The sequence below is a fragment of the Somniosus microcephalus genome, chromosome 7 (assembly GCF_052327205.1).
Source record: "Somniosus microcephalus isolate GS21.2 chromosome 7, FLI_Smic_1.0, whole genome shotgun sequence".
Lineage (NCBI taxonomy): Eukaryota > Metazoa > Chordata > Chondrichthyes > Squaliformes > Somniosidae > Somniosus > Somniosus microcephalus.
The window spans coordinates 69,001,869-69,026,437 of NC_140993.1; the positions used below are offsets into that span (position 1 = coordinate 69,001,869).

General features: G+C 46.9%; 1 protein-coding gene across 2 annotated transcripts; it reads right to left on the reverse strand.

Annotated features, from left to right (window-relative positions):
- Positions 1-329: 329 nt before the first annotated feature.
- LOC147114691 (actin-2-like) lies at positions 330-12,895 on the reverse strand. 2 transcript variants are annotated; one of them, XM_085992104.1, is made up of 3 exons: positions 12,788-12,895; positions 2,529-2,768; positions 330-1,094 (listed from the first exon to the last, which is right to left on the reverse strand). In XM_085992104.1, exons 1-3 carry the CDS (start codon positions 12,893-12,895, stop codon positions 330-332), a joined length of 1,113 nt encoding a protein of 370 aa, XP_085848230.1. The 2 variants fall into 2 exon arrangements, with proteins under 2 accessions (XP_085848230.1, XP_085848232.1); XM_085992106.1 differs by having other exon boundaries at positions 330-1,090; positions 2,525-2,768.
- Between the last annotated feature and the right edge of the window lie 11,674 nt (positions 12,896-24,569).

The window sequence follows — 24,569 nt, forward strand, 5'->3', positions numbered from 1 at the left end:
TGGCCCCTTGGACCTTGGGGAATCTGGCCACCTGATATATTTGCAGTCACTGGGCCTCCATCGGGAATTGGCTTGCTCAAGCAAGCAAAGCATCAGCCTGTTACAGCTGTGGACAGTCAACTGAGAGATATTAGAAAATCACCCGGAGCAGCTGGACTGAGGGCAAGGCATAGGAATTCAGCACTGGAAGTGCGGTGGCTTGACTGGGGCCACTGCCACCACCATCATTATATCAGCCACAAATGAAAGAAAATGATGTCATTAAGCTTGTTTTGAATAGTTTCCCCCCATTACCTGCTCCATTAAAGGCACAACCTAGCCATAGCACTTCAGAAGCACTTGCGATGGACTATGGAGCGCCCTGACTCATCATACTCCTGCTTGGTGATCCACATTTGCTGGAAGATGGAGAGAGAAGCCAAGATGGAGCCACCGATCCACACCGAATACTTCCTCTCGGGTGGAGCAATGACCTTAATCTTCATTGTGCTCAGAGCCAAGGCCGTGATTTCCTTTTGTATTCGATCAGCCATACCTGGAAACATGGTGGATCCACCAGCCAGGACAATATTTGCATAGAGATCGCACCTCTTGCAGCTTTCACACGCCTTGATGCTGTCATTGACAGTCTCATGGACACCTGCTGATGGCATTCCCAAGAAGGATGGATGGAATAGAGCTTCTGGACATCGGAAACGCTCATTGCCGATGGTGATGATGTAACCATCAGGAAGTTCATAGCTTTTGTCCAGGCAGGAAGAAGAAGCAGCCATGACCATCTCCTGGTCATAATCAAGAGCCACATAGCAAAGGTCCTCCTTGAGTTTTTTTGCAACGAATCTCTCGGCAGCTGTGATGAAGTGGGACCCATGGTGAATCAAACTCTCCATGAAGTAGTCATTGAGCTCCCTACCAGCAAAGTTTAGATGTCTAATGCTATCAGACACTATATAGCCATCATTGACTGACATGGCATAGGTCACACCATCACCACTGTCCAACACGAGGCCTGTGGTGCGGCCACTTGCATACATTGAGAGTACACCAGGGACAGCAACATAGAATCTTGGTGGACTAAAATTCTCGAACATCATAAGAACATAAGAACATAAGAAATAGGAGCAGGAGTAGGCCAATCAGCCCCTCGAGCCTGCTCCGCCATTCAATAAGATCATGGCTGATCTGATCCTAACCGCCAATCTACTATCACAGAACCATCTCCTGAATCTAACAGAATTAGACACACGAAATAGGAGCAGGATCAGGCTACATGGCCCCTGGGCCCGCTCCGCTACCCACAGGGCCATGACCGATCCGAACCTAGACTCATGTCCAAATTCCTGCCCGCTCCCCGTAACCCTTAATTCCCTTTACTTCTAGGAAACTGTCTATTTCTGTTTTAAATTTATGTAATGATGTAGCTTCTACTGCTTTTTGGGGCAGCATATTCCATGGACCTACCACCCTCTGAGTGAAGTAGTTCCTCCTCATCTCAGTTTTGAAAGAGCAGCCCCTTATTCTAAGACTATGCCCCCTAGTTCTAGTTTCACCCATCATCGGGAACATCCTCACCGCATCCACCCGATCCAACCCCTTCACAATCTTATATGTTTCAATAAGATCACCTCTCATTCTTCTGAACTCCAATGAGTAGAGTCCCAATCTACTCAACCTCTCCTCATATGTCCATCCCCTCATCCCCAGGATTAACCGAGTGAACCTTCTTTGTACTGACTCGAGAGCAAGTATGTCCTTTCTTAAGTATGGACACCAAAACTGTACGCAGTATTCCAGGTGCGGTCTCACCAATACCTTGTACAACTGAAGCAATACCTCCCTATTTTTATATTCTATCCCCCTAGCAATGAAAGCCAACATTCCATTGGCCTTCTTAATCACTTGCTGCACCTGCATACTAACCTTTTGAGTTTCGTGCACCAGGACCCCCAGATCCCTTTGTACTTCAGTACTTTTCAGTTTCTTGCCATTAAGATAATAACTTGTTCTACGATTTTTCCTGCCAAAGTGCATAACCTCACACTTTCCAGTATTGTATTCCATCTGCCAAATCTCTGCCCACTTACTTAGCCTGTCGATGTCCCCTTGCAGGTTTTTTATGTCCTCCTCACTCACTACTTTCCCTCCCATCTTAGTATCATCTGCAAACTTTGATATGTTACACTCGGTCCCCTCCTCCAAATCGTTAATATAGATTGTAAAGAGTTGGGGACCCAGCACTGACCCCTGCGGAACACCACTAGTTACTGATTGCCAGTCTGAGAATGAACCATTTATCCCAACTCTCTGCCTTCTGTTAGATAGCCAATCCTCTATCCATGCCAGAATATTACCCCCAATCCCGTGATTTTTTATCTTAAGCAATAATCTTTTGTGTGGCACCTTGTCAAATGCCTTTTGGAAGTCTAAATACACTACGTCCACTGGTTCCCCTTTATCCACCCTATATGTTACTTCCTCAAAGAACTCCAGCAAATTTGTCAAACATGACTTCCCCTTCATAAAACCATCTGAGTCATCTTCTCCTGGTTTGCTTTGGGGTTCAGAGGTGCCTCCGTGAGAAGAACAGGACACTCTGCTGGGTTGACTTCCAACATACTGTAGAAGGTGTGGTGCCAGATCTTCTCCATGTCTTCCCAGTTGGTCACAATCGCATGTTTGATTGGGTACTTGGAGATCCAAATGTCTGGTCTGGCCCTGGCTTCATCTCCAACACAGTGGTCTTTTGGACCTGTTCCGACCATGGCATCCTAGAGTAGAAAAGAAAACATTATTGTTTATCCTCCCCTTTCCCTATTCTATCATTCATCCTCCTCTTTTCCTACTCTATTATTTATCTCCCCTTTCCCTACTCTATTGGTTATAGTCCCCTTTCTCCACTCTAACATTTATCCTCCCCTTTCCTAGGTATTGAATCAGTACCCAACAAAGGCACACCCAGCCCTGTCGACACTGCAAAGACCTGTCCACTAACATCTTTGGACTGGTACCAAAGTTGGGACAGCTGTCCTACATATCAGCCAAGCAACAGCCCGATATAGCCTTACTGAAAGAATCATATCAGCCAATGTCCCAGACTTCTCCATCACCATCCCTGGGTACGTCCTGCCTGTTGGGCAGGACAGACCCACCAAAGGTGGAGGCACAGTGGTACAAAGTTGGGGAGGCGGTGGTGCTGGGAGTCCTCAACATTGACTTCTGACCCCCATCAAGTTTCATGACTTCAGGTCAAACATGGGCATGGAATCCTCTTGCCGATTATCACCTACTGCCCTCACCAGATGATGACTAAGGGTAGCAAGGGCACAGAATATGCTTAGGGTGGGGGACCAATGTACATCATCAAGTGTGGCTCAGTAGTACCACCACTTGTTATGTCCGTGTATCTTAATGTTGTGTCCTTCAATAATCAGACAACAGACTGCAGGGAACGATTCAACAGGTGTTTACTGAATGAGGGTTACTCTAGAACTAACTCTACAGATCACTACTCAGGGTTTATATACAGGTGTGGTCACTGCCGGTACTACAGTATACAGGAGCTGTAAAAAGTAGTTCTCTCCCTTAAGGTATATATACATTACATACATTACAATTCCTCCCTTTTAGATTAACAGTACCATAACACTCATTTAACAATTAACATTTTTAATATACAATGTTATATGAAAATAGTCCATTCATATATTCAGTCTCTGGGGAGGCTTCCTGATTCTTTCTGGATAACGCCTTTCCCGAGTGTCTCGCTCTTGGTGCAGAGGCGATTCTAGCACCCTGTCGTCAGTTGATTCATCAGCTTCCAATGCTATTGTTTCTGAGGTAGATGCGACCTGTACGTCGGGTTCCTCACCAGGTACGTATGGCCGAGACATGGGGTTGACTCGTTCCTGTGACTCTAGGATCTGGTCAGCATGGCGTCTCACAATGTTCTCCCCAACATCCACTGTGTACATTAGTGGCCCCTGCCGTGTGCATATCGTTCCTGGTTGCCATTTCTCTGTTCAGTAGTCGCGGGCCAAGACTGGTTGCCCTACATTGAAGCTTCTTGTCGGCTTCTCATTGATGTGCTGGAATTGCTTACTCTCAACATCTCTTCGTACATTTGGTCTGAGCAAATCCAGATGAGATCTCAACCTTCGGTTAAAGAACATCATGGCCGGGGCCTGGTTGGTGACTGCATGTGTCGCATTTCTGTAGGCTAACAGGAAATTGTCCACCTTATGCTGCAGTGGAATGTCGTCATCGCACATGGCCTTTACTGCTTTTTTAAAGGTTTGTACGAACCTCTCAGCCAATCCATTTGTGGCTGGATGATACGGGGCGGATGTGCAATGCCTTACCCCATTCCTTTTCATAAATCTTCGAAACTCTTCGGACATAAACTGCGGTCCGTTATAAGAGCAAATCTGCTGTGGCAAGCCGTTCCTGACAAAAATGGTCCGTAGGACTGCAATAGTTTTCTCCGTGGTGGTGGAGGACATTTTGATCACCTCAGGCCATTTCGAGTGCGCATCCACGGCTATTAAAAACATTGAGTCCATGAATGGACCAGCAAAATCAATATGCACCCGTTGCCATGGAGATGAGGGCCACTCCCATGGGCGTAGAGGGGCATGTGGTGGTGCATTTTGGACCTTCTGGCATCCTGAGCAGCTCTTTGTCAGGTCCTCGATTTGCTGATCGATCCCTGGCCACCACACATAAGCCCTAGCAAGGCTTTTCATTTTCACCCCTCCCAGATGACCTTCGTGAAGCTCATTGAGCACTCTCTCCCTTAACTTGGGTGGAATTACCACTCGGGATCCACACATCAAGGTCCCCTGGCATACTGACAGCTGTTCTCTTCTGGATGAGAATGCTGGCAACAGTGAGTCGCCATGTGCTGGCCATCCCTTCACCATCAAATCATATACCCGAGACAGTGTCGGGTCATTTCGGGTCTCCTTCTCTATACCAGCGTTAGTTACTGGCAAGCATTCAATTATAGTCGAATGAAATATTTCGACAGGATCCACTGCTGGTGCTTCCTCCACAGTAGGCAGTGGCAGGCGTGATAGCCCATCAGCGTTTCCATGCTCTTTCGTGCCCCTTTACTCGATTTCATATTGGTGCGCCCCTAAAAAACGGGACCATCTTTGCAGCCGTTGCGCAGTCATCACCGGAACGCCCTTCTTTGGATTAAAGATGGAGACAAGTGGCTGGTGGTCAGTCAGCAAGGTGAACTTCTGCCCGTGCAGATAGTGATTGAACTTTTTCACTCCCCACACTAGGCTGAGGGCCTCCCTGTCAATCTGGGCGTAGTTACGCTCGGCTGAGGTTAGTGACCGAGACGCAAAGGCTACTGGCCTCTCCGAGCCGTCCGGGAATTTGTGTGACAGCACCGCTCCAATGCCATAGGGTGATGCATCACACGCCAACCGAACTGGTAGTGCTGGGTTGAAATGAGCCAACACCTCTTTTGATGTGATCAATGCTTTGCTCTTCTGGAAAGCTCGTTTACATTCGTCACTCCACTTCCATGGTACCCCCGTTTGCAGTAGGGTGTTCAGTGGGTGTAGTACGGTAGACAAATTCGGCAAGAACTTATGGTAGTAGTTCACCAGCCCGAGGAACAACCTCAGTTGTGACACATTTTCCGGTGCTGGAGCCTTGACTACTGCCTCAATCTTTTCAGGGGACTTATGTAACCCCTCTTTATCAATAATGTGGCCACAATACGAGATCTGCTTCTGGAAAAACTCACATTTGTGGCGATTAGCTCGGAGCCCATATTCCTTCAATCTAGTGAGCACCTGCTCCAGGTTGGCGAGGTGACCACTGTCATTTTCGCCCGTGACCAGGATGTCGTCCAAATAACACTGGGTCCCTGGAATCCCTTGCAGGACTTGTTCCATTGCCCTTTGCCAAATAGCCGGAGCTGATGCTACCCCGAACACCAGCCGGTTGTATTGGTAGAGACCTTTATGAGTGTTGATCGTGAGGTACTGTTTCGAGGCTTCTTCTACCTCCATTTGCAGGTACGCCTGGGCCAGTTCAATCTTAGTGAAGCGTTTCCCTCCAGATAGCGAGGCGAAAATATCTTCAATCCGCAGAAGCGGATATTGTACAGTGTGAAGGACTGGGTTCACTGTCACCTTAAAGTCCCCACAGATGCGAACCTTCTTTGGTTCCCCAGGCGTATTACTCAACGACCTCTTCATTACAGGAACGATGGGTGTAGCCCACTCGCTCCAGTCCACTTTGGACAGTACTCCTGAACGTTCCAAACCTTCCAGCTCTGCTTCGACGGCTGGGCAGATTGCATAAGGTACCGGTCTGGCCTTAAAAAACTTTGGGCTTGCATTTTCCTCTGTTTTGATCGTCGCTGTTATGTCTTTTAGTGTTCCGAGTCCCTGCTGGAACACTTCTTGTGCGTCAGTTAGCATTTTTGACAGTCGTCCAGGTGTGACGTCGTCATCCTTTTTGGCATCTACAGTCAGTGCTTGTATGGAATGCCTATCTAGCTGTATCTTCCGGATCCATTCACGTCCTAGTAGTGGTGGCCCTCCATCTGGCAATACATATAGGTCCATTTTTGGTGTTTCCTTGCCGTTATATATGACGTTCACCCTTATTTTTCCTTTGGGGTAGACTTTTTGCCCCGTGTACATCTTCAAGACAATCTTTGTATCTCTCAAGGGTATATGTGAGAATAGCGGCTTGTAGTCCCTTCGGTTTATGACTGTTAGGGCTGATCCTGTGTCCAATTCCATTTTCACTTGGACTCCTGCTATCTTGAGCGTGACCCAGATAATTTGGTGATCCTCCATTTTGATCACATTATGTAGTTTCAGACAACCCAGCTCCTTGCTTCCGGAGTCTGTATCACTCTTCTGTTCGTCTGAACTACTCTCCGTCACCTTATGTACCTTCTTGTACTTCTCCTGTGGAGATTTCTTGCTGCTGGTTTTCTTTCCCGACCTGCAGACTCTTGCTATGTGTCCTACTTTTCCACACTGTCTGCACACTTTGTCCTTGAACCAGCAATCATTACGGTCGTGTGTTGTTCTGCCGCAGCGATAGCACTTCACTGTTCCGTATGACATTTCATTTGTGCCATATTCTTGCGGTCTCCGTTGTATCTCTGCAGCGCCCTGTGCTGCTGCTTCGTGTGATACTGCAATGCTGAAAGCCTTGTCTAGCGTAAGATCCTTTTCTGATAGAAGCCGTTTCTGGGTTCCTTCACTTTGAAGCCCACACACAAACTTGTCCCTTAAAGTATCTGCTAGTCCCGTTGCAAACTGGCAGTGTTTCGATAGCTTGCGCAGTTCCGTTAAATACTCAGCATTACTTTCATCTTTATGCTGGTTCCTTTTGTGAAATTTAAATCTTTCTGCTATCAGCAGCGGTGTGGGGTTTAAGTGGTCCTGTAGGATTGACACTAGGTTTTCAAAATCCTTTTCTACTGGCTTTTCTGGGGTTACTAGGTTTCGTAGTAAGCCATACGTTTTTGCACCCATTGAATTCAACAATACCAGCGCTTTCTTGTCATCTGGCACTTCATTCGCCTTGCAGTATACTTCTATGCGTTCGACATATGTCGTCCAATCTTCTATTCATTGTCGAACGCTGTGATACTGCCACTCTTCGGCATTTTTGGGTGTGGTTAGACTGGCTTAAAATGGTGTCTCCCGCGCTTTCCTTTCTTCCCCGCTGCGGCTTAAAATGGCGTCTCCCGCGCTGCTGCCAACGCCGCTCTCGGCGGTCCTCGTGGCAAATGGCAACGCCCTGTGGGTTTCGTGCGCTGCTCCTGCGCTGTTGCCAACGCCGCTCTCTGCGGTCCTCGTGGCAATGGCAGCGCCTCGTGTTTTCCTGCGCGCCTCTCTCCCCCGTTGACGCTGCTCGGCCCTTGAACACCGGCTGTGCTCTGCTCTCTCTCGTCTCTCTCCCCCGTTGACGCCACTCGGTCCTGAACACCGGCTGCGGCCTGTGCGCTCTGCCCTTTCTCTCTCTCCCCCATCGACGCTGCTCGGCCTTTTTCTGTGCCGCTCGGTCGGGCTCTAGCCCGCCGCTGTCCGGGAAGGGTCTGCGCAGTACTTGTTGCCAGCCCGTTTCGCTGGACCACCGTGACTGGAAAGCCAAGCCTGGCTCTCGACAGCCTCCCCTGCGATGCTCAAATCTCCGCTGGATGACTGGGAGGTTGCCCGTGGTCGACGCCCGTGCTTCTGGACTCGACCTTCTTCCACTGTTCTCCAGGAGCGAATCCCTGGGAGGTGATGCAGAGTTGCAGGTAGGTTCAAATCTATCTCGTCGCCAATGTTATGTCCGTGTATCTTAATGTTGTGTCCTTCAATAATCAGACAACAGACTGCAGGGAACGATTCAACAGGTATTTACTGAATGAGGGTTACTCTAGAACTAATTGTACAGATCACTACTCAGGGTTTATATACAGGTGTGGTCACTGCCGGTACTACAGTATACAGGAGCTGTAAAAAGTAGTTCTCTCCCTTAAGGTATATATACATTACATACATTACACCACTGACCGAGCTGGCTGAGTCCAGAAGGGCATAGCTGCCAGACTGAGCTTGTGGCAGATGGTGAGAGAACCAACATGAGGGAATAATCTCACTAATCTACCTGTCGCAGATGCGTCTTTCCATGACAATAATGGTAGGAGTGACCGTCACACAGTCCTTGTGGAGACCAAGTCCTGTCTTCACACTGAGGACACTCTCCATCATGTCATGTGGTACTGTGCTAAGTGGGATTGATGAAGAACAGATCTAGCAGCTCAAAACTGGGCATTATTGAGGCGTTGTGGGCCATCAGCCCCAGCAAAATTGTAAACCACCACAACCTGTAACATCATGGCCCAGCATACCCCTTACTCCTCCATCACAATCAAGCCAAACGATCAATGAGCAGTGTGGAAGAACATGCCAGAAGCAGCACTTGGCGTACTCTGGAAAATAAGGTGCCAACCTGGTGATGCTACAACACAGGACTGCATGCATGCTAAACAGTGAAAGCACCATGCTATAGACAGAGCTAAGAAATCCCACAACCAACGGATCAGGTCAAAGTTCTGCAGTTGTGGCACATGAAATCGTCAATGGTGGTGGACAATCCCTGTCCTCAACGATGGCGGAGCCTAGCAAGTGAGTGAAAAATACAAGGCAGAAGTGTTCGCAACCATCTTCAGCCAGAAGTGCTGAGTGGATGATCTTTCTCGGCCTCCTCCTGAGGTCCTCACCATAGATGCCAGTCTTCAGTCAATTCGATTCACTCCACATGACATCAAGAATCGGCTGGACATAGTAAAGGCTATGGGGCCCGACAACAGCCCGACTGTAGTGTTGAAGACCTGTACTCCAGAACTAGCTGTGCCTCTAGCTAAGCTATTCCAGTACAACTACAACACTGACATCTACTAGATAATGTGGAAAATTGCCCAGGTATGTCCTGTCCACAAAAAGCAGGACGAATCCAACCCAGCCAATTACTGCCCCATCAACATTCTCCCTATCATCAAAAAACAGAAAGACTTGCATTTATATAGCGCCTTTCACGACCACCGGACATCTTAAAGCGCTTTACAGCCAATGAAGTAGTTTTGAAGTGTAGTCACTGTTATAATGTGGGAAATGCGGCAGCCAATTTGGGCACAGCAAGCTCCCACAAACAGCAATGTGATACTGACCAGATAATCTGTTTTTGTTCTGTGGATTGAGGGATAACTATTGGCCAGGACACCGGGGATAACTGCCCTGCTCTTCTTCGAAATAGTGCCATGGGAGTGAGATTAAACAACTCGGAATAACCTTTATCAAAGGGACACATAAAAGAAAGAACATCAACTGCATGTTCTATGTCACCGACACTGAGGGGCCAGCGATCCTGGGATTAAACAGCTGCGAGAAGTTGAGATTGATCTCAGTGCATCACGAGCTGACGGAAACGCCACTGAAGATAGACAGCAACACCCCACTGGAGAACCGCCCACAAATCAAGAGTAAAAAAGACTTGATAGATATGTATCCGGAATGTTTCGATGATACTGTGGGATGTTTCGGAGATTTCCAATACCACATCACCATCGATCCAGAGGTAAAGCCCATTATCCATGCTCCACAAAAAGTACCCATCGAGCTGAAGACAAAGCTTGAAAGAGAGCTAAAGGAGATGGAAGAAAAGGGAGTGATCGTAAAGGTCACTGAACCCACAGACTGGGTAAACTCAATTGTGGTACGAGAAAAGCCAAACAGGCATCTCAGAATATGTTTGGACCCCAAAGATCTAAACCAGGCGATAAAGAGGGACCACTATCCCACCGCTGCCGCCATGTTGTGTCTCCTTGTGTTCTTATACTATAAATAATACAGACACTTTTAGCTCATTTTAGTTACTGCTTTTACTTTGGCTGTATTCTTGCTTTGTTTCTCTGCTGCCGCATGGTGTGGAGTGATACAAGATGTCCGACGCTGCACTGTGCACTGCCCGTGCACAGTGTGCCACATAGCAATATAACTACACCATACCAAAGTAGTTCCATACCAAAGTAGTTCCATTTAACGATGTGATACTATAACAATGTAACATGATACTCCAAGATACTACTTCGTAGAGATTGAACCTGGTAACCAATACAGACGGAACAGACTCCACATCAGACCTTCACCTGAACTGGATAAGTAGCAGACAACATCAGCAACATTGACAACACCAGCTACCACAAGCAGTACAACACCAGAAACAAGTGCTACAAATCAAACAACCATGAGCAAGCACACTCCAACTCCAAAGGCGACAGCAACAACAACAACGAGAGCGGAACACACCAAAACACCGCAGAGAGGAATGGTCACCACCAAATCCACAAGATGGAGGGACAATATCCAACCACCTGAGCGATATCGCGAATAAAAAAAAAACTCACGATTCTTGGTAGTTGATAATAATAGTTTAGATATAATATTTGTTAATTTAAATTGTTAAATTTCATGTTTTAGTTTTTTGAGGAAGAGGGATGTTACATTGTTATAGTATCACATCGTTAAATGGAACTACTTTGGTATGGAACTACTTTGGTATGGTGTAGTTATATTGCTATGTGGCACACTGTGCACGGGCAGTGCACAGTGCAGCGTCGGACATCTTGTATCACTCCGCACCATGCAGCAGCAGAGAAACAAAGCAAGAATACAGCCAAAGTAAAAGCAGTAACTAAAATGAGTTAAAGTGTCTGTATTATTTATAGTATAAGAACACAAGGAGACACAACATTCCCCTTTCCCTATTCTAGCTTTTATCCTCCCACTTCCCATCTCTATCCTTTACATTCCCCTTTCCCATTTCTATCCTTTATATTCCCCTTTCCCATCTCTATCCTTTATATTCCCCTTTCCCATCTCTATCCTTTATATTCCCCTTTCCCATCTCTATCCTTTATATTCCCCTTTCCCATCTCTATCCTTTATATTCCCCTTTCCCATCTCTATCCTTTATATTCCCCTTTCCCATCTCTATCCTTTATATTCCTCTTTCCCATTTCTATCCTTAGTATTCCCCTTTCCCACCTCTATCCTTTGTATTCCCCTTTCCCATCTCTATCCTTGTATTCCCCTTTCCCTATTCCAGCCTTTATCCTCCCACTTCCCTACTCTATCCTTTATATTCCCCTTTCCCATCTCTATCCTTTGTATTCCCCTTTCCCTATTCCAGCCTTTATCCTCCCACTTCCCTACTCTATCCTTTATATTCCCCTTTCCCAGCTCTATCCTTTGTATTCCTCTTTCCCTATTCTAGCCTTTATCCTCCCATTTCCCTACTCTATCATTTATATTCCCGTTGCCCTACTGTAATTGTTTTTTCCCCCTATTTTAACTCCTTGATGCTTCTGTTTCCCACACTGCACACTCCTCTGGTCAGGAGATCAGGATGACATAGGCTTAGTACCTGGCCACAGTCTTTCAATTTTGCCCCATCATGAACCAGCAGGAGGTGTGAGCCAAGCCCTTTTCCCTATTTCCTCCTTCCCTGTCCTCACCCTCAATTGGCAGACCATCCAGAGGCCCTTCTTGGTCAGTACTGTCCAGCACTGTATGGATGTAAGTAAACATTTCAAGTCAAAGAGGGAGAGCAATGGGAAGGGGGAAACTGCAGTTTACACCACCAACAACAGGCGGACACTGAAACCATTCCACATACAGACAGACTGGCACAACAGTCCAAATCGCCAACCAGTAGAAAATTTAAGATGAAATTTGTTTTGTTTTTTATTCGCTTATGGGATGTGGGCGTTGCTGGCAAGGCCAGCATTTATTGCTCATCCATAATTGCCCTTGAGAAGGTGGTGGTGAGCTGCCTTCTTGAACCGCTGCAGTCCATGTGGTGAAGGTACTCCCACAGTGCTGTTAGGTAGGGAGTTCCAGGATTTTGACCCAGCGATGACGAAGGAACAGTGATATACTTCTAATTCAGGATGGTGTGTGACTTGGAGGGGAACTTGGAGGTGGTGGTGTTCCCATGCGCCTGCTGCCCTTGTCCTTCTAGGTGGAAGAGGTCACGGGTTTGGGAGGTGCTGCTGAAGAAGCCTTGGCGAGTTGCTGCAGTGCATCTTGTAGACAGTACACACTGCAGCCACGGTACGCCGGTGGTGGAGGGAGTGAATGTTTAAGGTGGTAGATGGGGTGCCAATCAAGTGGGCTGCTTTGTCCTGGATGGTGTCGAACTTCTTGAGTGTTCTCTTAAATTATTTCAATTTTGAGCAACTTATAAAGTTTACCTGGTGTTGAGGCGTTCCCACAACAGAGGGAAACACAGCTCTGGGAGCATCCTCCCCTGCAAACCCGGCCTTGATCATCCCAGTTCCATTATCTACAACCACATACATGACTCAGAACCTGTGTGAAAAGACACAGATATAAAAACACAAAGTAGCTACATGTGGGCAGGTGAGAGCAGGCAGGACAGAGATTGGCCTTCTCCAGCTCTCTGAGAGTTTTAGCTGTCTTCAAAAGCTTTTATTACTCACTTTTAGCATTAGCGGCTGCGCAGCAAATTTAAAGGCGTCGCGTGCCTTAAATAAAACGTAGAGGGAACATTGGTACTGAGAGAGTGCTGCACTTAAACAGAGGAGAGGTGAGGGAAAAGCAATTTACTCAGCGAGTTGTGATCTGGGCTGCACTGCCTGAAAAGGTGGTGGATGCAGATTCAATAGTAACTTTCAAAAGGGAAGTGATTATATGTTTGAAAAGGAAAATTTGCAGGGCTAGGGGGAAATAGCAGGGGAGTGGGACTAATTGGACAGCTCTTTCAAAGAGCCGACACAGGCACGATGGGTCTAATGGCCTCCTGCACTGTATGATTCCATGATTCTATGACAAAGTGAAAAGATTTGAGTCATATCATTAGCTGAGATTATGCAAGCCAGTTAGTGCAATGTTTCAGATTTTATCTGTGGAGAGAGAAACAGAGTTAACGTTTCAGGTCGATGACCCTTCGTCAGTTCTTGTGTGGCACCTTATTGAATGCCTTCTGAAAATCCAAATACACCACATCCACTGGTTCCCCCTTATCTATTCTGTTAGTTACAACCTCAAAAAACTCCAACAGTTTTTTCAAACATGATTTCCCTTTCATAAATTAGTGCTGATTCTGCCCAATCCTATTATTATTTTCTAAATGCCCTGTTACCACATCCTTAATAATAGATTCTAGCATTTTCCCTACTACTGATGTCAGGCTAACTGGTCTGTAGTTCCCCGTTTTCTCTCTCCCTCCTTTCTTAAATAGTGGGGTTACATTTGCTACATTCCAATCCGTGGAAACCGTTCTAGAGTCCTGCAGCAGAGCCACTGGTTTCTTTACTTGTCCCATTAGCACCCACTTTTGCGTTGTACCATCATTCCTTTCATCATTTAATCACTCCAGCCCTCCACCTTATTACAGACCTTCCCATTTGTTCTTTCCTCCCTGTCCCGCCACCCGAACCCCCACCCCACCCCTTACCTTTTCCCTGGCTCTTCTTGCTTAAAACCTGTTCATCTCTAACATCATCCAGAAACGTTGGGGGGAATTTAAACCTGGAGGAATACGTGGGTCTGGGTACGGGTGGGGGGGGGGGGTTAAAGCAGCAAAAATGCAAGCGCACGGGAAGCCGGCTCCAACCCGCCAACTTCCACATTTAACTGGAGTGCGTTAGGCTGCTTGCACACAACCCCCTCAAGTTAATAGGCGGGTTGCATATTAACATACGCTAATCACTCAATCGGAGCGATATTTCAACACATTTTTGAATTCAACGCCGCGTCCACAGGTTTCCCGGGCTTCCTGAAACTCGCCAGTGAAAGTAAGGCGAGAATACAACGGCTATTGAGGGGGCAGAAATACTGCAATACTCAGTACTCACAGGTGCTTTCTTACCTACTAGTGGGAAAGAGTTTGTTCACAGTATTTTTGCTGAGAGTTTACTTTCTACACTTTGGAGGTTTTCTGAATCACATCAGGATGGGTGGTGTCTTGGCTGCCTTAGATTGGGCCTCAAGCTGGTGGAATAAGTGGACACGTGGCAGATGAAATTTAACGCAGAAAAGTGCGAAGTGATACATTTTGGTAGGAAGAATGAGGAGAGGGAATATAAACTAAAGGGTACAATCCTAAAGGAACAGAGAGACCAGGGGGTATATGTGCACAAATTGTTGAAGGTGGCAGGGCAGGTTGAGAAAGTGGTAAAAAAATAGCATACGGCATCCTGGGCTTCATAAATAAAGGCATAGAGTACAAAAGCAAGGAAGTTATGGTGAACCTTTATAAAACAATGGTTCGGCCTCAACTGGAGTATTGTGTCCAATCCTGGGCACCGCACTTTAGGAAGGATGCAGAAAAGATTTACAAGAATCATTCCAGGGATGAGGGACTTCAATTATGTGGATAGATTGGAGATGCTGGGGTTGTTCTCCTTAGAGCAGCGAAGGTTGAGAGGAGATTTGATAGAGGTGTTCAAAATCATGAGGGGTCTGGACAGAGTAGATAGAGAGAAACTGTTCCTATTGGCAGAAGAGTCAAGAACCAGAGGACACAGATTTACGGTGATTAGCAAAAGAACCAAAGGCGACATGAGGAAAAGCTTTTTTACGCAGCAAGTGGTTAGGATCTGGAATGCTCTGCCTGAAAGGGTGGTGGAGGCAGATTTAATCATGTCTTTCAAAAGGGAATTGGATAAGTACCTGAAGGAAAAAAATTTGCAGGGCTACGGGGAAACGGCGGGGGAGTGGGACTAGCTGAAGTGCACTTGCAGAGAGCCAGCATGGGCTGGATGAGCTGAATGGCCTCCTTCTGTGCTGTAACCATTCTATGATTCTATGATTCTCAGATGAGGACCAGCAACAGCAGCAGCCTGTTGTTGGGAGACCTGCAGCTGGACAGCAGAGAGGGGAGCAGCAGAGGGGTGTAACTCGCAGGAGGCACTACCCATGACACAAGGCGTGCAGGCAGAGGCTGAGTTTCCTTGACATGTCGGAACAACAGTGCTTCAGGAGGCTCAGGTTGTCACGTCAGGAGGTGGCGGCAGGTCCCAGTGAACAGGACCCCAAAACTTTCAACATTAGTCCCACACCTTACCTTCCCTCTGTTACTGACCATCATGCTGAAATAAAAGTCACCACAAAGCAAACCTTCCAATCCAACCTTGTACCTATTCATCCAATGTGACATCAAGAAATCAACTCACCACCCTTATGCATTCTCTTAATGATTGTCTTGCGTGTGCCTTTGCCTATCCTACTGATGTCACACAGTGCTACCCCAGTGGTTACAGCATGGCTGGTGGAAGGCTGCTGAGGTTCAGCGAGGTCACTGCAAATGGCCTTGCTGGTCACCCTTGAGGAGCTGGTGGCTGGGAGTGTCAAATCGAGTGACAGCGTTTCTTCTTCTTCTTCGCTCTCCTCTCCCTCTTCTTGGTCAACCACTGGCTGGGCAGGCTGTATTTCTTTAGTGTGTGAAATGAGTAAGGCAGAAGGGTGCAGTTGTGGTGAGGGGAGGGCAGGAAAGCAAGAGGTGCATGTGAGAAGGAGGATAACATATGAGGATACCAGCAGCTTGTAACCTTTCAACCCCGCCCCTGGTCAATGGCTCAGCCATGCCCCTGCCAAGACTGGCCTGCACCGTCTGCTTCAACGGGGTGAGGTGAAGCTAGGTATGGGAGGTGTTTTGCGTGGTTGGTACAGATTGCTGGTAGGTGAGTGATTGGGGGGAAGGAGTGTTGCATTGAGAAGTGTGTGAGGCTACTGTTTCAGTTGGTAGGAAACGGCTTTTGAAAATGCATTCACTGACCTTGACCAGTGGTATGAGGTCATGAAGCTACTGTGGCCACTGGAGCCAGATGATGGAGGCGACACTGTTGGCAGTGATGGCCTCGGGGATGTGGTCCCACATCGTTCTTTATGGAGAGCCTCCTGGCCCCTGTGGGTAGAGGACCTCTCTTCCAGTGTTGACCCCCTGCACAAAGCTGGAGTGCTGCGTGCGAGACCCTGGGTGCCCCTTCTCTGGCTTGTGTTAATGGTGAAGCACTTTTCCCAATTTTTGAGGTACAGAAGGGAATTCAGCTTTAAGAGCTGAAGACTCCCATTTGGGAATCTTTTCATGTTAATTTTTTTTAAAGGCAGTAATGGCTGAACACTGCATTTTTTTTTTACTTCATTTTTATTTTTATCTGTTTAGAAGGCATTGCCCTTTTAATGCATTGCCCTTTTAATGTCCCACAATGACTAATGAACTCATTGCCTCACTTCCAGAGGCTGTTGGAAGATGGAATGCTGCCTCTGGACAGCAGGTTCGCTACTGATGCCTGCACTAACACCACAAGGAGGGTGTTACACGTTGAATTTAGCGCTGGGCTAAAAATCTTTAGGGGGAAAAATTCGGTTGCTTTGCGCCTCCCATTAGCACTCTAAGAGGGCGCTAACAGGGCACAAAGGAACTAGCGCCCGAGCGCGGTGCTGCCAACACCTCCCGCAAAATTCAGTGGGAGGTTAACGGCGGTGGTAACCATTAGTGCCCCGCGGCGCTGCACTGCCGGCGATTACATCATCGCCGTGCGCAGCATCCCGCTCATGCCCCGGCCGCAATCTTCGGTAGCGCCCTCTGACTTACCGCCGGACGCTATGTCCGACGGGGTCAGGGGGGCCTACCTGCGGCCAGGGCGGCGCTAATTAAAGGCGAGGTGCTGGGCGGCCATTTTTGTTGCTGGCCGCCTGCCAGCACCTGCCCCCGTTGCCATCCCCGGCCTCCTCTGCAGCCCCCCGTGGAGTGCCGGCTACACTCCTTGAGCCCGGCACTTCTCTTGAGTGCCGGGCTCTTTCGCCGGCACTCCGATCCATGGTGGCCCAGCTGGGCCCCGGGTCGCACTGCACAAGGCCCCTCCCCTTTAAGAAGGAGAGGAAGGCCTACAGTAATGCAGCGCGGCGTGCCGCAGCGCCGCGATATTCCCTCGCAGCACCCCAAGAGGGGGGCGGGGCACTTCCGGTAGCGCCCCGCTTCTCTCTTGGGGCGCTATCATTCAAGTTCAGCCATGGGGATGCTAATTTTTCGGGGTGCTACTTTTAGCGCCCCGGCGAAGTTAGCTCCCCAAAGGAGGCACGACTCAATATTTCCCCCTTAGCCTCCAGCACAAATTTTTCTCTCCTACCGTCACGACCATTTTCAACGGCCGTTAACCCGAGATTGCGGTGACACTGCCAACTTTCGTGGCGGCCATGCATTTCTAGGACTATATATACAACATCTACTACACTACCTTGATCAACCTTCTCTGTTACATCATCAAATAATTCAATCAATTTCGTCAGACATGATTTGGCTTTAACAAATCCATGCTGATTAACCCATGCCTTTCCAAATGAAAGTTTATTTTGTCCTTGATAATGGTTTCCAATAACTTCCCCACCACCGATGTTAGGCTGACTGGCCTGTAGTTTCCAGGTTTATCCATCTCCCCTTTCTTGAACAGCGGTATAACATTAGCAACTCTGCAGTCCTCCGGCACTACTCCTGTACCCAATGAGGATTGAAAGATTGTGACCAATGCCTCTGCTATTTCTACCTTTGCTTCTTTCAACAACCTAGGATGCATTCCATTCGGACCAGGTGACTTACCAACTTTCAGTAATGTTAATATTTTTAGTATATTTTCTCTGTCTATTACTATCCTGTCCATAACTTCCCTTGCCCATTTTAGTGTAACCTTCACATCATCTGCTTCCTTTGTGAAGACAGATGCAAAGTATTCTTTTACCCATGTCCTATGCCTCTACACGTGTTATGAAGCATTCCATTAACTCACCGCTGTTCAAGAACATTACATCCCCCTTCCCCCTTGGTATCTAATCTAATTGCATTTTTTGATGAAGTAACAGGGAGGATTGATGAAGGGAATGCAATGGATGTTGTCTACATGGATTTTCGGAAGGCATTTGACAAAGTACCACATAGAAGGCTGGTTAACAAAATTGAGGCTCATGGAATAGGTGGGTCAGTGGCAGCTTGGATAAGGAATTGGCTTAAGGACAGAAAACAGCAAGTTGTGGTAAATGGCTGTTTTTCAGACTGGAGGAGGGTAGACAGTGGTGTTCCCCAAGGGTCAGTGCTGGGGCCACTGCTTATTTTGATAGATATAAATGACCTGGATATTGGAATACAGAGTAGAATTTCTAAATTTGCCGATGACACCAAACTTGGGGGTGTGGCAAACAGTGATGATGATACTAATCAACTGTAACAGGACATAGAAAGGCTAGTAGAATGGGCAGACAAGTGGCAGATGGAATTTAATACAGAGAAGTGTGAGGTGATGCATTTTGGCAGAAGGAACAGGGAGAGGCAATATACACTTAATGGCACAGTTTTAAAGAGTGTGCAGGGACAGAGGGACCTAGGAGTTAATGTGCATAGGTCCCTGAAGGTGGTGGGACATATTGAGAGAATGGTTAGCAAAGCATATGGGATCTTGGGCTTCATAAATAGAGGTATTGAGTACAAAAGTAGAGAAGTTATGCTGAACCTTTATAAAGCGCTGGTTAGGCCACAACTGGAGTATTGCGTCCAGTTCTGGTCACCACACTTTAGGAAGGATGTGAAGGCACTTGAGAGGGTGCAGAGGCAATTTACCAGAATGGTTCTGGGGATGGGGGATCTTAGCTACAAGGACAGGTTGGAGAAGCTGGATTTGTTTTCATTAGAGCAAAGGAGGTTGCAGGGTGATTTGATAGGGGTGTACAAGATTATGAGGGGTTTGGATAGGCTAGATGGGGAAAGGCTGTTCCCACTAGTTGATGGTACAAGGACTAGGGGACACCGATTTAAGGTTTTGGACAAGAGATACAGGGGGAACGTGAGGAAAAACTTTTTTACGCCACGAGTGGTGATGACCTGGAACTTGCTGCCGACGGAAGTGGTGGAAGCGGAGACACTCAATGTTTTCAAGGGGAGACTGGATAGGCAGTTGAGGGAAATAAACTTGCAGGGCCACGAGGATAGAGCAGGGGAATGGGACTGACTGGATTGCTCTAAAGAGTCGGCACGGACTCGATGGGCCGAATGGCCTCCTTCTGTGCCGTTATGACTCTATGACTCTGTCCCCTTGTTCCCAATTGGCCCACCAGTAGAAACAATCTTTCACTATTTACCCACAGTAAGGTCCCCAGGTTTCACTCGCCCCTTTACAGACTGCTTTTCTCGGCGCCGCTCCCACTCACTATTTTACTGCTGCTGCTGCTCCCGCCTCTGCAGGAAATGCTGGGCCCATTCACACGCCCCTCCCCCCACCACCCCATTCCCCAGCCTTCTCTCCCCCAACCCCCCGCCCAAGCTGGAGGCTTCTCTGCGGTGAAAGCTGTTGATGTCAAAGGTAGGGTAGTAGGGCTGCTGCGGCACAAAATTGAAAGGCGCAGTTCTCCCGGGCTGTTAGAAGCAGTGGGCGGAAGGTTCGTGTCCCATTCCGGGAGACTCCTGGGTAATCCCAGTGCTGTGGCAGCTTTGCTGTCCACCATAACAGGAATATGGAGCCCCAGTTTAGTGTCTCTTCAGAAAGACAGCACCTTGACATTCCTTCAGCCTGCATTATATGCCCAAGTCCCAGAGGAGGACTTGAACCCAGAACCTTCTAACTCAAAGATGAGTGTTCTACCCACTGAGCCAAGTTGACACCAATATAGTCATGTGATGTAGGGCAATTAAACACCTGGACAATAATAGGTAGAACTATCACCCACTGAATATAAGGAGCGTCAGGGGGTTGCACCAGGCCTCTCAGGAAATGCTCCAGTTTGGCTCCTTGGTTATTCCCAACACTAACTCTCCGAGCTTTTCTGTGTCCCAAAAGAGTCAAACCAGCATTAAATTGACCTTCCACCTATTCCCCACTTTGCGTGGCTGCTGATCTACAAGCACGATACAATGGTTTCTTTCTTACCTTTCGGCGGTCAAGGAGAAAGATGTCTGATTTAATCACCTTATGATTCCAACTACAGAATCAAGAGAGAGGATCCTAGCAACTATAGGTGGAATTTGGACATATTTGTTTGTCGGTGACTCACCATTTTATTGACAGGAATTCTCATTAAGAAGCTTTCACTTTCATTTAGCTGTAACTGAGGCTTAACCCTATAACGGCCAGGGACGACACCCTGTTCAGGAAAAGGAACGATCACAAGACGGATACGATTAACACCATCAACAACTTGCATTTATATAGCACCTTTAATATAGTAGAATCTTAGTGACAAAGAAGTGCATGATCTCCTCACACTTGTTATTTGAGGTGAGGGTGGAAGGGGAGAGGGGTTTAAGGAGACAGTTGGTAGTGGAGAAAAGAAGCCGGAGGTTGTCTTTGCTCTGCAGGGTGACCCTTGGGTAGTGAGCTGTTTTGGCAGAGGAGAGCAGAGCCTGATAGTATTTGATGTGATACAGATAGTATCTGATGTGGTCCAGACAGATCTGGCGATGAATGGCTAAAGATGGGGGTCGTACCAAGAGGAACGAATGAGAAAGGCCATCCTAGCTCATCTATCCGGAAAGAACCTGTAGTCCCGCAATCAGAGCATCCAACTGTTTCGTAAATCATTTCCACGGTTTGCATCTCTGAGACAAAAATGAAGAATTTATGTCTAAGGTTATTTGTGTGATTGGCTTTCCTCTCCCCGATCAAAGTTTATGCAGGGTTGTAATTAGATTCACTCACAATAACAGCCTAGCCTATCTGCGGCAGATGAGCTGAGGGAAGACGGCCAGGAGAGCATTCAAATAGTCGAACCTGGAGGTGGGCAGAGGCGGGCGATGGTATAGAGGCGGAAGTAATGAGTCTTTTTTTATATGAAGAGGATTTGGGGTTGAATAGGACAGCAAGGGTCTAAACTGTCTGGTTCAGCCTGAGACAGTAGCCGGGGAGAGAGATGGAATTGGTGACAAGTGTGCAAGCTTTGTGCTTGAGATCGAAGGTGATCCAAGACTGGATGTCAGATCGATGATTTTAGTTGGGTAAGGGTATCAAGAGATAGAGACATAGACATAGACATAGAAGGTAGGAGCAGGAGTAGGCCATTCGGCCCCTCGAGCCTGCTCCACCATTTAATTAGATCATGGCTGATCATCCAAATTCAGTACCCTGTCCCTGCTTTCTCCCCATATCCCGTGATCCCTTTAGCCTTAAGAAATATATCTAACTCCTTCTTGAATATATTTAATGAATTGGCCTCAACTGCCTTCTGTGGTAGAGAATTCCACAGGTTCACCACTCTCTGGGTGAAGAAATTCCTCCTCATCTCAGTCCTAAATGGCTTACCCCTTATCCTTAGACTGTGACCCCTGGTTCTGGACTCCCCTGCCATCGGGAACATCCTTCCTGCATCTAGTCTGTCTAGTCCTGTTAGAATTTTATACGTTTCAATGAGATCCCCTCTCATTCTTCTAAACTCCAGCGAATATAAGCCCAATCGACCCAATCTCTCCTCATATGTCATTCCTGCCATCCCAGGTATCAGTCTGGTGAATCTTCACTGCACTCCCTCCATGGCAAGAACATCCTTCCTCAGATAAGGTGACCAAAACTGCACACAATATTCAAGATGTGGTCTCACCAAGGCCCTGTACAACTGCAGCAAGACATCCTTGCTCCTGTACTCGAATCCTCTCGCTATGAAGGCTATATGGAGCAAAGATGGGTAAATTGAGTTGTGGTAGGGTTCAGCCATGATCTAATTGAATGGCAGAGTAGGCGCGAGGGACTGACTGGCCTCCTCCTCCTCTTATATTTCTACGTAGTTTGACAGTACAGAGGCAACAGAGGTTACATCATAAAAGCCTGAAGTTGGGCTTAAACCCACAACCTTCTGACATAGAGCTCAGAGTGGTATCAATACTGATCTTGCTGTGAATGTAATGTTAATATGTGACTTAAGACAACACAAGTTTGATTAGATAACAAAACTCACCAGCATCACTACAGCCAGAGGGTTAGGCTTGTGTTGCGGGATATTTAAGAGTGAATCATTGTTTAATTTAATCTATATAAAACCCTGGTAAGGCCTCAGTTAGAGTACTTTGTGCAGTTTTGGACTCTACACAATAGGAAGGATGTTGAAGCAATAGAGAGGGTACAACGCAGGTTCACTAGTGCTGCCTGGTATGAGGAAATACAAATACGAAGATAGACTTGAAAAATTGGAAGAGGAGATTATAGGAACAGGAGTAGCCCATTCAGCCCCTCGAGCCTGTTCTGCCATTCAATGAGATCATGGCTGATCTGTACCCTAACTCCATCCTCCTGCCGTGGCTCCATATCCTTTAATACTGTAGGGGGGCATCTATTAACTCGTTTATGGTAACATACCTGGCCAGCAGCCTTTTTGCCTGCTGCACTGTAAACCAATTTTAACAGCGGTCCCGAATCGCTACCCCACCTTTCAGTTCTGACTGGAGGACTTATAATTAATGATATTAAAACGGACAATTGATTTGGATGTGAGAAAAGTCAAAATTTATTAAACTAAAGAAACCATAATCAAATATAAACTATACCACACGAACACAGTAAATGCAGTGGGGGGGGGGGGTACAGACGGCGAAAACGAGGGATACAATGGCTACAATGTTATTTAAACAATCTTAGCAATTCCCTTAAATCACCACCCCAAACTCCTTGCTAGGTTGTCTTGTTGAGGAGTCAGAACACCCTGCTCACCTGTGGTCCAGCGAAGTAAAAAAGAGAAAGATAGCTTCTCAGCAGCTATCTTTATACCCGTGTGCTCCTGCCGTTCTGTCTGGAAAATTCCCACCTAAAGTTCCAGTACACAAAAAAGGACTGTGATTGGTTGCTGAATTGCTTGTTTAAACATAGCCAGCCATAATAACCTGTCTCTGCGGCCTGAGGTCAAGTGGGCAACTCCTGACCTCCCTGGTTTGATTGACAGGTCTTTCACACAGACACATTACAAGCTGCCTAGCTGCTTTTGCCATGCTTTTTGCTGATGGCCATTTTAAAACCTTTGTGATTGACCGGGCTCAAAGGCACAAATTTTAATCAAGATGTACTGTCTCAATGTGTGTGAATATTTCCACGAATTTCCTCGATTCCATTGTAGTCCAGCTCAGCCCAGCTCGGCAGTCTTTCGTGGTTCTGAGTATGCTTTAAAACATTGATCTGACCCAGAGGCAATTCAAAACACATAAATCTTCATCCACGATGTGGACCAATGTTTCTTTTATCTTCAGGGAAATTAGGGGAATTTTGCGAAACCCCTACAATACCCTTGGCTAGCGAAAATCTACCAATCTCAGATTTAGTTGATGATTAGTTGAGCTAGCATTGACTGCTTTTTGTGGGAGAGAGTGCCACACTTCTATCACCCTTTGCGTGAAGAAGTATTTCCTAACTTCTCTCCTGAATGGCCTGGCTCTGATTTTAAGGTTATGCCCCCTTGTCCTAAACTCGTCTACTAGTGTAAAAAGTTTCTCTCAAACCTACCCTATCAATTATCATAGAATAATACAATCATATAATGATACAGCACAGAAGGAGGTCATTTGGGTTATTGTGCCTCTTTGGTAGAGCTATCCAATTAGTCCCACTCACCCGTTCTTTCCTCATAGTCCTGCAAATTTCCACCCTTCAAGTATTTGTCCAATTCCCTTTTGAAAGTTATTATTGAATCTGTCTCCACCACCCTTTCAGGCAGTGCATTCCAGATCACAACAACTCACTGTGTAAAAAACATTCCGCATGTCGCCTCCGGTTCTTTTGCCAATCACCTTAAATCTGTGTCCTCTGGTTACTGACCCTTCTGCCACTGGAAACAGTTTCTCCTTATTTACTCTATTTGTAATATATGTGAGTAGAACAGAGGTCAGAGACACGATGAGTTGCTCGTCAAGGTGCTTGTTTACTAGGCCAGAGCGAACTGAGCATGCTCATACTAAACCATGTGATAAACCATGTGGTAATACATTACACTGCTTTCCCCTTAAAAAAAATGTGCATATTCCCCTCTCAAATACAACAAAACGATGGTCCCACC

What these genes read in the sequence shown, in the direction of transcription:
- LOC147114691 (XM_085992104.1), bottom strand. Translation starts at nt 12,895, where the DNA reads ATGTATGTGGTTGTAGATAATGGAACTGGGATGATCAAGGCCGGGTTT. An exon ending in TGGGAACGCCTCAACACCAG is followed by an intron (nt 2,769 to 12,787) that starts GTAAACTTTATA and finishes TTTCTACTCTAG; the next exon opens with GATGCCATGGTCGGAACAGG. An exon ending in ACCAGGAGAAGATGACTCAG is followed by an intron (nt 1,095 to 2,528) that starts ATGGTTTTATGA and finishes TCTTATGTTCTT; the next exon opens with ATGATGTTCGAGAATTTTAG.